Source organism: Sturnira hondurensis, unplaced genomic scaffold (genome assembly GCF_014824575.4).
Source record: "Sturnira hondurensis isolate 20B ecotype Veracruz unplaced genomic scaffold, ASM1482457v3 Scaffold0004136, whole genome shotgun sequence".
Classification (NCBI taxonomy): domain Eukaryota; kingdom Metazoa; phylum Chordata; class Mammalia; order Chiroptera; family Phyllostomidae; genus Sturnira; species Sturnira hondurensis.
The window spans coordinates 41245990-41258745 of NW_028076767.1; the positions used below are offsets into that span (position 1 = coordinate 41245990).

Below are 12756 nucleotides of genomic sequence, written 5' to 3' on the forward strand. Positions count from 1 at the left end.
ATAGGCCCTCCCCATGCTTTTTATTTTATCTTTGATATAGTAATTTACCTTGATACCATTCAGGGAACAAGACAGATTAAAGTAAATAAAGTGTTGGAATGTTTTTTCTGAACCAGGGTAAAGTGGAATCTTTAAAGAGGCTAATCAATGAATTCAATAAGGAATTAAATTATAAAGATTATAAAGATTAAGAAACTTGAATAACTTTTGAACCTTTTGTCTTTAAGATCTGGTCTCTGGCTATTCTTCTTTTGAGTAAAAAATATAAACAGCTTCCTCATATGCTTACAACTAATTTACTCATCGCTCAGGTTAGTAAACCTATAGATAATTAGAACTGTGGCTTGCTCATTTCTGCTACTACAGAGAAGAAAATTACTTATAGTCAAAAATATTTTTTTACCAAATGCAATGAATTATAATTTGATTACAATTAATTTATGCCTAATTTGTTAAATATTGTAATGAGTCTTAAACTGTATACAGTTGAGGTTCATAATGCATTTGATGATAATTTTGCATTTTTAATAGAAATAGCTGTGACATTAAAAATTAAACCCTCCCAGTCTCATTTTTCTAGTTAAGTCTTTGCATGTCTCAAATTATAATGGAAAGGTTAACATTTTGTAAACTATTATTAAATATAAAGTTAATATTTAGAATGTTGTCATCTGTTTTAATTGAATATGTACATTGTTAAAGAATCTATATAGGAAAGGTTTTTTATCATAAAACCTGGTTTTAATGTAACTAGAATGCTATAGTTTATAATTAGTCAGCAGTAGTTTAAACTGAATAATCATATTTACTGTGAATAAAACACTAATATGACTTTGTGGTTTTCTATTTTTTTCTTTAGTCTATTGCCTGCACTGGAATGATAATATGGAATTTTGTTAAAGAAAAAAATTTTATTGGACAAATTCTGGTGTTTGTTCTGTTGTACAGCTCCCTCTATAGCACCTACCTATGGACAGGTAAGTTGGATTGTGAGTGGAAATTGGGGTCTGTCCTCTTCCCATCACTGTAAGCCCTCAGCTTCTAGTGATCTTTTTGGAGTCTCCTAGTATAGGAGTAAGGTGTTCTCTCGGCATGTACACCTGCTAACGTAGGCAGTCTGCAAAGCTGAGTTCCGTTTGCTGATGTGCTCTATTTCCACCAGGGTCTGGGCAGGTTCCCCTCACGTGGCCCTTTTCCTCCTTGGCTCTAGGCCACAGCCAGCACAGCTCTCCTTTGGAGACCCCAAGAGTTCAGGCACTGGAGGCAGGTAGAGAGTGACGGGAATGGGCAGAGAAGTATGAGGCATGTAAGGTGTGTCCCAGAGCTCACTATCAGAGTCCAGCTGAACAAAAAATTTTCTGGCTCTGCCTTAAGCAAATGACTTAACTTTTGTGGTCTCTGTTTCCTCATCTGTATGCAGGTCATTATTCCTTACAGAGTTATTTTGAGAATTAAATGAATATGGGTATTTATATCTGGTATGTGGTAGGCTCTCAACAAATAGAACTATAGTATTAGATAGAGGGAAAAATGCTAATATGAGAACAACTAAAGTAAGGAATAAGAAGGTATGGAAATAGAAGAGTACCCAGTAAGAAAAACTATTTCTCATTTCAACTGGCTCCAGGAAGGATATTCAAAATGATTTAGCACATTGCTATTTTGAAGTATAATATTTATTTCAATGCATTCTGGTAGGTTTTTGAAACATTCTGTCTGGCTGTTTGTATTCATACCACAAATGTGGTATGCCTAAAAAAAGGCACGTAAGAGGAAATTGTAGAACAGTAGGGCTGGTGCTAGCCACTGTCAGGAGGCAGGTGTCCGGTCGTGGCTGTGAGGCACAGGCCTTTGATTTCGTGCCTTCACTGTCGAAAGCAGTGAGGCCCAAACTAAGTCAGCAGCCTTTTGAAATGAAGCAACAACGTGGTGAGGAATTACCCAGTGAAAAAGCCAGTGCGAAGAGGAGAAGGTTTGAGTTTTGTTTGTTTTTTTTATAAAAACTTTTATAAAATGCAGTTAATATATAAATGCTTGAGATTTTGTGTGGGTACAGGCAGGCTACCTCACAGAGAAAACAAACACCACAAAATACATAAATATTACACCAACACCTTTGATAGCATAAGAGATTTCATGAGATATCAAATTAAAACATCTTAAAGCCTTTATTTCCAAATAATTTCTCTAGTTCATGGATTTACTAAGGCTAAATTTATAATAAGAATAAGAAAGCAGCAAATAGATCAATGTATCAAAAAGCCCCAAGTCTCCCTGAAACCACTCTTCAGGTATGTGTGCCAAAGTCTATCCAAAAGCATTCTGGATTCCCTAACCCCGATTAAGGGAGTAGATCAAGGTTAGAGGGCCTTTTAACCTTGAGATTATTATGATAAAACTGAATTTTAGACCTCAAGTGTCTAAAATGGGATCATTTAAATCATCATTTAAATCATCCCATTCAACCATTTTTAATTTCACTATATGCATACCACCCTCATGATTTTTGCCATATCTGCATAGCTGTGTTCTTGTTTTTTTCTTGAAAATTGACTCACTTTTTTTTTTCCATTTGTATCAGTAAAATCCCAGGTTTCATGTGCTAGTTAAAAACTTTTGAAACACATGTTAAACACATAACTAGTCAAAAAATGTTCACCCTTCTGCCACCTTTTATCTCTATACTTTGGAAACACTGGTCTGGTTTAAATCTATCATTTTGCAAAGGAGAAAAATAAGGCCCAGAGAGTTTAACTGCTTTAGGCAGGAGCTCTTGCAACTTTGTCAGTGAGAGATGCAGGGCCAGATTGGACCTGTTCCGATGTCAGTCTTTTCACAAGGAAGAACTAATGAACATTAGCATTTTGAAGAGTGCACTTGGGACTCTAACACAGTCAGCACACTTTCCTGATTCGTTACTTGTTTCCTGAGCCCTTTGAAAATCTGAAACTACAGCATGTGCAAATGCGTTTAGAGAAGAGCAGTGGATATTATAGTATCTTTTTGAACTTGAGTAATATGTGGTCCCTGTAAGAAAAGTAATTCTTGAGGATGTTGGTGTTGATTTATGTTATTTTTAGCACACGGTTACTTAATCTGTACAACCTTAAAGCTAGGTATGAATTCCTTGTATATATAATATATAGCTTTAAAACCAAAGCAAATTCACAGATGAGATTCAAACAAAACTATAAACTCACTAATTCTAATTAGCAACATTTATTGATGTGACAAAGGATCTTATTTGCTAGTCTGAATCGCAGCTTGAAATGTAAAATGAAAATCATGTCTGTGGTTAGGGTTTTGTGGGTTTTTTGAAAGTTTGCCTTGCCTTTATTTCCATGTGCGGATTTAAGATCTGGTTTTCTAATTGCTTTTCTCTCTTCCAACTGCCATAAAACCTTCATTTTGGATCATGTGTTTGCCTTCACTTTGGGTCAAACTGAATATAAAAGCAAATGTAAGCCCTGAAATCATAAGACTATATTTTAGTTATAAGATGGGCAATTAGGTGATTGTCATTGAAAATATACCAAAGAGACTTAATATTTCTCAGAAATTTCTGGATTCTGACGAATATGTCTGAAGAACCATCAGGGTCCACGGATCTGAGTTTTAGAAATACTAATCCAGTGGACTTGCCTCAAATCTGGTGGCTGGGTTACCAGTCCTGCTCTGCCCCCTGCTGGCTGTGTGGGTTGGCTGACCCTTCTCTCCCAGATCGGTGAAATGAAGGTGTGAATTTACAGCCCTGGTCCCTTCTGCCCCCAAAGCTCTAAGATTCTATTGCTGTGGTAGAATTTGTTAAATAAGACATTACTTGCATAAATAATTGGATATACGGTGTAAGGAAAGCTAAAGAACTTTAAAACATTTGTTTTTGTAGTAAATTCATGTTGTATGGGTACTAAATATAGATCGTTTAGACGTGGGGCATTTTCCAAAAACAAAACCTGTGTAAGAATTGCCTGTACTTTCTTAGCACTGATAGAATGGGAGTGTTTTCATTCTTAGAATTGTTCTGTAGCCACCTAAAAATTTTCTTTTTCCAAATATACTTAGACTCCAAAAACATCAGTCAAAAGAATAAGATGATTTTGGGCTTTTGATAAAAATCCTCATGTATAAAAGAATAAGATTTGAGTAAGACACAGTGTAGGAAGGAAAACACAAATGATTTAGAATTAAGAAAACCTGCTTCAGATTATCAGGGACAGCATTTACTTGCAGTAAATTTTAGGGCAAAAACTATAGACTGCTACTGAAAGAAGCTTGATTAAATAAAGTTCCATGAAGTCTGATCAACATCAAGTAATTATATATCTTTCAACCTCTATTTCTTGTTCATAGGACTTCTAGCAATTTCCTTGTTTTTTCTGAAAAAGAAAGAGAGGGTACAAATTCCGGTTGGAATCATCATAATATGTGGCTGGGGGTAAGTTGGTAGTTTTCTGTTCGTTTACATGTTTCTGTGTATACAGTGTTAAAAATTTCTGACTTCCACAGCTGAAAGTATTTTTAAAAGAAAGGGTTTATTATGCCATGTCTAGCAAAAGAGAAGACTGGTCTTGGGGCCTGGAGTCTGAACCGCCAGCTGCACGGCTAGGTAGGAAAGACCACATGTCCGTCGTCTCAGAGTTCGCAAATGTTGTTGTGCATTAGGCGAGGGAAAGCGGGGTGAAAGATGTAAGGTGTGGAAGTAATTTAGATTAGCTGTAGGCAAAAGGGTGGGAGAAAGCGAAGCAGGCCAGCTCCGGGATAGGCACGGAGCCCACAAAAAGAAATGTCCACTCCTGTGCATTGGCTGTGGGCAGCAGTCCAGTACACCCATGTGTGAACAAAAAGCAGAGACTCCTGGAGTTGGATGGTGCTGAGCTAAAAAGTAATCTGTGGAAATAGCCACCTGGAAACAAACCCCAGGTTCCAGCAGATACTCAGGAATGTGAGCAGTCTTTCGTTAGCTGGCCCACAGCCATTAACAGACTAACAGTTCCGTCTCTTTCTCTCACTCTCCAGCTGCTGTAGTTTAGAACATCTCGGAATTTTCTACTTGTCAGTAGTCACTGTTCATTCTCTTTTTCTCTCTAAACCCTTGTTATTCCAGAATCCCTGCTCTCCTTGTTGGGGTTCTTTTGATAACTGGAAAACATAGTGGAGACAGCATCGACTCAGCCTTCTTTTATGGGAAGGAGCAGGTGAGAAGGCACCGGCACTTCTGCTCCTGAGAATGCCCGTTTAGCTTGCTAATGTGTTTTGCTTACCTTGAAATTAATTTTGAAAATCTGTTCCAATTTATTACATATCACACTGGTGATCCTACATCCCTTTGTCCAGTCACCCCTCAAAATGTGGTAAAGATTTTATATAAGTTCATTTTTAGCTGAGGATTTCCATATGTTTGAAACTTACTGAGTCTTCTTAAACCCACTTATGAATTATATTTCCCCTACTGTAGGAAAGAGTGATGAATTTAAAGCTATTTAATGAGTTAGCAGTAATAATAAAAGCCAGGTTCTTGACTTTCAATCCTGTAATAAATGTAAATTTCAGAACAAAAAATATCTGCGAGAAAGTGTGCTTGAAAGCTATAGAGAAAGAGACTTTGGGACCTGCTGAATCAGTAATTCTCCAGGGGATAGGGCCCACGGATGTGTTCATTAAAAGCTTCCTCAAATGATTTCAATTTCTTACCTCTTTTTGTTTTGTAACTTTGAATTTTACTGGGTTGCTGTGAGAATAAATAAGATTATACATAAAGGACTTAAACTAGCATTGCCATATAGTTAATACTCAGCAAATATTACCTATAATTTATTTTGGGTATTATTATCATAAAAGAGTCTGTAGTTGAAGTATGGTTGAACTATGTATGAAAGCAAGCAAAAGTTTTGAAGAAGAGGTCTGTAAACAGTTATTTAAGTTACTTGTAGACAAAACCATGGCATTGATGTATAGTAAAAGAAGAGTTTAGAAATCTTATATGATTACGAGCAAACTCTTAATTTTTTTACAAAATTAACTTACATCCCTTCCATACTCCTCCTCTTTTTTAAGAACCAGTGTTCTGGAGCATTTATAGCTATGAAGATGTTGTATTTTCCACCAAAAAAAGTTACCTTTAACCTGTCCTGCTAAGATTAGGAAGATGGAATTGTGAAAAGTGGCTTAGTGTCTTTTTGCAATGTTGGCAGATGATCGTCACGTCAGTCACCCTGTTCTGCGGCATCGCGACGGCCAGCGTCTCACTCATGTGTATGAACCGCAGCACCCAAGCGGGGCGCTACGAATGTTTCAACCAGTCTCAGAGCCACAAAGCCGTGGAGTCTGGGAACACTGCTTTTGAGGAGAGTCCAGCGCCGATAAATGAACCCTTACCTTTTACAAGTTCTAGCCCAGAAACAAGTATGATGCTTAATATAAAAAACTCTTACCTGCCTGTATAGCATGCATCCTAAATGTTTTGTTTAAGGGAATTTTCTTGAACTGTCTTGAATATCACAGGTATTTGTCAGCTGAGGAACTTAAATGAGAGTTAATAATTGAAAGAGCTTGCAAGTTCATTCATTAGATTCTCATTTTTTTTTTTTTTTTTGTGAGGATGATCTTTTGTTAAGCCCTAAACTTCCTCAGACCTGAGAGTTTTAGGAAAAAAGTAACACCAAAGGTAGGCCCTTTTTAGGAAACTAAGTGCCTACATTTGCTGATTTAACAACTTGCATCAGGCAAGCACCATTGGTGAAATACCCAAGGAAGCCTGACTGAAGCGGGGTTAATGGTGTGAGTTAAGGGTTGGCAATCTGCTGTCTACACACCAAGTCTGGTCAGTTACCTGTTTTTGTACAGGTTCAAGAAGGACGAATAGTTTGTACATTTTTTAAGGGTTGAAGAAAGAAATTTTAAAGGCAAATATTTTGTGCCACTTGAAAGTCATGTGAAATTTAAATTTTAGTGTCCATAGTGTTTTATTGGCATATAGGCAAGCTCATTCCAAGTATACGATTGTCTGTGGCTGCATTCATGCTACATTGGTGGAGATGAGTCATTGCACAGAGACTCGGTGGTCTGCAAAATATTTATCATCTGGCCCTTGATAGAAAATGTTGAGCAGTCCTTGGTAAAAGTGAAAATATGACCCTCACTGGGGACTTTGTCATAAATGTTAGTGATTGTTGTGGGGTTTGCTTCAGTTCATGGAACTCAGCGACAGAGTATGTATTTTGGATTCACAGACAAAATACTGTGCTGAGAAGTATTAATGATGGTACATACTTTGTTTAGAGATTTTGTGGAGCCAAGAGCTGACTAATCTCAAAACTATTAGCTGTTAACCATTAATAAGTAAAAGGTAGGAAGAAAGAGAGCAAAAAGGGAGAAAAGGTTTAAAAATTTTTAACTGTTTTTATCTCTTTAAAAAATTATTGTTGTTCAATTATAGTTGTCTGCATTTTATCTTAAAAGGAAAAAAATCACACAAATCTTACAAGGCATTTTACATTGCCTCCCTTTTCCTTCCCCCCCCCCTCTCTGTTTCTCTCTGTCTCAAACCAGAAATATATAGCCCAGTGCTTAAAAACTGAGCATGAAAGCCAGGCTGCCAGGTCCACACCCTAACTCCACAGTTTACTGCTGCTTGAACTTGGGCACGCTTTGAACTCTTGCCTTGGTTTCCATATCCAATGCTGATAACACCGCCTTCATAGACTGCTGTGTCCTTCTACATAGGGCTCGGGTCTGCCGAGTCCTGACCTACAACATTAACCCGGCTTCAGTCAGGTCTCTGTTACTTTACTCTATTGATGGTGCTTGCTAATTTGTTAGGACCTTTGTGATTACATCAGAACTTCATCCTTTTGAGCCCTCTTGGCCATTTTCCCTTTTAAAACAGTAGTTCAAGAAGTACATTTATGTTTTCACTAACATTTTAAAAGTTGCTTTTCCTAAGTCTAGAGTACTTTTCTGGTCATGCCCAGCATCCTCTCCTTCCTCACTTCTTTTGTGGACTCTTACATTCATCCCATAAACCCATGTGCTGTCTGCTCTCAGTTGGGGCTTGAAGACCACCGTGTCCAGCTAGTTCTGTGTCTTCCTTTCCCACGAGTGTTTCAGAACAGGCTACAGAAGGCCCGAGAACATCTGGGGCGGGGGGACCCCTAAACCCAGAGACCTTCGCTGCTACCTCTTTACATGTCTTTTAAAAATAGCAAAAATCTGTGCCCTACATGTTCTTTAAGTGCTGCATCTTCGTCCCCGTGGGAAAACTAGCTGGCACCTTTAGTGTATGTGAGTGGGGAACCAGAAGACAGGTATCACCTCCAGGGGAAACCCTCTGCAGTGTTTGTAGTTCCTGCTCCTCTTATGTCGCTTTTATCATTGCTTTTCGAATTATCCGCATAACCCACTAGACTGTAAGTGCTGTGACTGATTTGCTTGTCACGGCCTCAGCACCCAGCACAGTGTGAGGCTTACTGTACGTGTTCAGTAGTGTGTGCTAAATGGATGCTAGATGGATGGGGGCGGATGAGATAGGCCATGATTTTGTGAAACTACCCTAGAAACTGCCACCGAGAAATTCTTGTTTACTTGCCTATTCACCTATGTTCCTAAGGAAAAGGCCTTTAAACCTGTCTGGTTATTTTCCTTTCCTAAATCCTGTTCTACTCTGCCTTGCTAGTCAGATAACACTTTAGTTGTCCAGGACGGCCCCCCCAAACCTCAGTAGTCTGAGATAGTTCGCTCACCTCTGCCCCTTGGTACACGTTTATCAGAGACCCATGGTTTTCACATGTTATGGTATAGAATTATGATTGAAAGGAAAATTAACCCATTTTAGCCCTGGCTGGTGTAGCTCAGTGGATTGAGCGCGGGCCTGCGAACCAGAGGATCGCAGTTCGATCCCCAGTCAGGGCACATGCCTGGGTTGCAGGCGGGTTCCCTGCAGGCCAACTCCCAGCAGGGGACGCACAAAAGGCAACCATACATTGATGTTTCTCTCCCTCTCTCCTTCCCCTCTAAAGATAAATAAATAAATAAATAAACAAATAAATAAATAAAATCTTTAAAAAAAAGTTTTAAAAAAAAAGAAAGGAAAATTAACCCATTTTAATATACAATCAAAGTTTCAATTAGTTAAAAAGAGAAGACTAGTGGGCTACTTACATATTCAATTTATGTTTGAAGGAGAAACTGCCTCGGTACCACAGTTTTCGTGGTGGCTGTAATCTGTGTGTGTTTTCTCTGCTCTGCATCGTTGGAGTGGGCTGGCTTTACATCTGCTAGTAATTTTGTCTTAGCTGCTTTAAGCCTTCAAGATAAGAGGGCTGGGCCAGGTGATCTCTGTATTTTCTTGTCTATTATTCTGTGGCTCTATTTTTAAACCGTGAGATAACATCATTATCTGAAATTTATGAAGGCATTTTGTAGTAGCTTATTATAAAGTATAGTTTTCATACTTTTAAAATCTTTTTTATTTGTTTTTAAGAACACGATTGGAGAATTAAAGCACATTTACAATGACAGGTTCAGCACAGGAACTGTTTTTTCCAGCATATTTAATAGTGTAGGTTACTGAAGTTACTGTTCTATTGTCCATGTCAAGAAATGCCATGTCTGTATGTGCGTGAAATGTTTTAAAGGACACTGCACGCACTTCTGTGACTAAACAGAGGAAGACTCACAGCTCTGTAGCAGATGGCTCAGTGGGACTTCTGTACACCAATCTATCTGTAAGCCAGCATGAGATTTTTCAGCAGTATGTTTTTGAAAAGAATATAATTGTTTCTACTACATCTTCTGAACTAGTAGGAAACACATTCTTGAAAGCAGAGAGTTTTGAGCTAAACTTAGAGGAGGAGAGTGTTTAGATGAATTAACAAAAGTGGGAAGTCCCTGTCAAACAAGGCCTGGAAACCAAGTAAGTTCGAGGTTTGTGGAGGCCAGTAGAGAATTGTTGTGAGCCTTGGCTGATGTTGCTCCGTGGGTTGAGCACCAACCAGCCTGTGAACTGAAAGGTTACAGGTTTGATTCCCGGTCAGGGCGCGTGCCTGGGTTGCGGACGTGCGAGAGGCAACCGGTCGAAGTATCTCTCAGACATGGATGTTTCTCTCCATCTCTTTCTCCCTCCCTACCCCTCTCTCCAATAAAGAAATAAAATCTTTTTATAAGGAGAATTGTTGTGAAAGAAGGGAAGGGTCTTTGCTGAATAATGGGAGCAGTTAGATAGGGAGAGAGGGGCCAAGCCCTTGAGAGCTTTCAAACTCAGGTAAAGGAATTTGAATGAACCACCAGAAGCAATAGAACATTGTAGGAAAGTGTTCAAATTCTTACTTCCCAAAGCACAGTGGGAACTAGTCAAACGGCAGGATAAAAACATTTTTTCTCGTCTCTGAACAGTGAGGAAACAGTATGTGAAGGAGCTGTTCCTCTGCCTGCCACTCTACGTGTTAACTCTTCCGTATGAGCACTTCTGAATACCTTTCTGACAGATGCCATGTGACATTTGTGTGTGTATAAATGGATTTGTTTGTATTCTATGTTTGGTTGGTTGTGTGGCTTTTGGTTTGGGTTTGTTCTGTTTGGCATCTCTTGACAGTGCCTATTTCTGTTATGATTGGGCTCCATCCTCACATGTTGTGTTGCCTGTACAGATTGCTGCTCCTGCTCCATGAAAAATGGAGGGTCCTGCTGCATGTCCACAGAGCCAGTAAGAAACATAAGCCCTGGTGAACCTGGGACTCCTTCGTTTAAGAAAAGTAAGTACCCCTGGGCTACGAGAAAAGGCCTAAGGAACAGACACTTCCTCATCCTTTTGCCTTACAAGAATTCAGCATAGCCCTGGCCAGATAGCGCAGCTGGTTACAGCAGCATCCCCGCCTGCCAAGGATGCGGGTTTGATCCCTAGTCCAGGCACATGCAAGAAGTAATAATGAATGCATGAATAAGAGGGACAACAAATCAGTTTCTCTCTCTCTTCCTCTCTCTAAAATCAGTGAACAAATGAAAAGTTTTTAAAAGAGCTCTACGTAGAATGTCTAAAGCATACTGTTTTAAGATATGTGTTCTCAAATAAGATGAGGGAAAGTACTAATACAATAATCATGCATGGATTCTCAGTTAAAAAAATAAAGTCCTGGGGGCGTGGGCTGGGATGAGAGTAAAAGGCAGAAAACTACTTGAACAACAATTAAAATTTAAAAAATAAATTCTAAAAAAAAAATAATAATAAAGTCCTTATGGTGTAATAGGGAGTATTACACACACATACACATGCATCAATTTTTCCAATAAATTTAGCCCAAGTGATAATTCCAAGGAGTTTGCCCTAAGCACCATTATTTCTTTGGCCTTTTTTCTTGTTTTAGAAGCTGAGACTTCCCCCACCCCCTGCTGTCCTTCCCCAGAGCTAGGACTAATTAATTAGGGCTTAATTACATTTTGAATCCATATACTTAAAATATACACTTTCTTATAAAAAGAAAAATCTTTAAAAGTAATAACCTTTTTTGGCATACGAACTAAGAGACTGAATCACAGTTGTGGTCTGAATTTCTAATTATGTAGAACAATTATTTAGAGTACCCGTATGTGAAGTTACAATGCACTTTTAGTTGATTATACTTATTTATAATTAAGTTTGAAAGGTAAATCACAGAAAGTCCTGTTTTTAAATGAAGCATACATCAACTGTATTGTTGCCAAAGGCATTATGTTTTTATATAACAAATGTTGTGAGGATTATAAGAAATAATGTATGCACATCACTTAGCACAGTGAGTGGCATTCAAAGTAAACGCTCACTAAACACTGAAGTAGCAGTGGTAGTTATTATCAGGCAGTGTTCAAATTTGGCTTTCATTTGCTGGCCAGAAATGAATCTTAAGTAGTAGAATTTGCATTTCCATAAAAAGTAAAAATTTATCAGATGCGGACCTTCACTGACTTTCTGTTCCGAAACTTATTTGGGCCTTCGGTTAAACTGTCTTTCGGTTTCTGCTCGTGCCCCCTTTTCTCAAGCTAGTGTTTCTTTATGTCGGAACTCCCGAGGCTTCTGCTGTATTCTTTTCCTCTATACAGAATACCTAATAGTAAAGCCCATGGACAAACTTGACATGTACTTCAACAAGTTTTTTTTTTACCTCCAGAATTCTCCTTATGCCTTTACTTCTCTGTCGTTTTCTTCATTAATAATCTGATTGTTGAAAACAAAAGGGACTTCTTAGATACTCTGATCATATTTTGTGAAAATTATATAGAATGGGAGCCATCATAAATGGACTTCGTCTGCTCACACAATTGAGTATCATTCCTAAGCCTAATGTCAAGTCTAAGGGAATCAAACCATGAGTGAATGACAAATTTTAGAGTTCAATAATATAATTAATTGCTCATCCCTAAACATTGGCACAGCACCAAGACAAAATAAATATTGCAATGTGTAAAAAAGACAAATAAAAGATACTGAAATTTATTCATATCCATTTTATAATATTTATACATATGTTTTTAGACCAGGTTAGTATGTATACTATAGAATTTTCCTACGCCAAGATAGACATAAACAAGTTTTACTAAAATGGGACCCCACTACAGAGATAGTTTGGCAGGCCACTCTCTCTTCACCAGCAACATTGTGACCTTCCCCCATGCCGTTAGCTATTATGCTATTCCATGTGTAATGCTTTGAGAACATATGTCTTTTTCTAAAAAGTGGCTTTAGGAAATAAAATTTTTATTGTTAGCTTGAGGTTAAGAGCTATAAAA

General features: G+C 38.1%; 1 protein-coding gene across 2 annotated transcripts in view; it reads left to right on the forward strand.

The window, feature by feature from the left end:
- GPR155 (G protein-coupled receptor 155) overlaps positions 1-12756 on the forward strand; it is a 43348-nt gene that overhangs the window by 18293 nt on the left and 12299 nt on the right. For both annotated transcript variants that reach the window (XM_037044424.1, XM_037044423.1), the window contains 6 exons: positions 228-311; positions 860-977; positions 4351-4435; positions 5105-5195; positions 6192-6402; positions 10644-10748. In XM_037044424.1, the coding sequence (XP_036900319.1) occupies positions 228-311; positions 860-977; positions 4351-4435; positions 5105-5195; positions 6192-6402; positions 10644-10748 (694 nt within the window). The remainder of the gene's footprint in view (positions 1-227; positions 312-859; positions 978-4350; positions 4436-5104; positions 5196-6191; positions 6403-10643; positions 10749-12756) is intronic.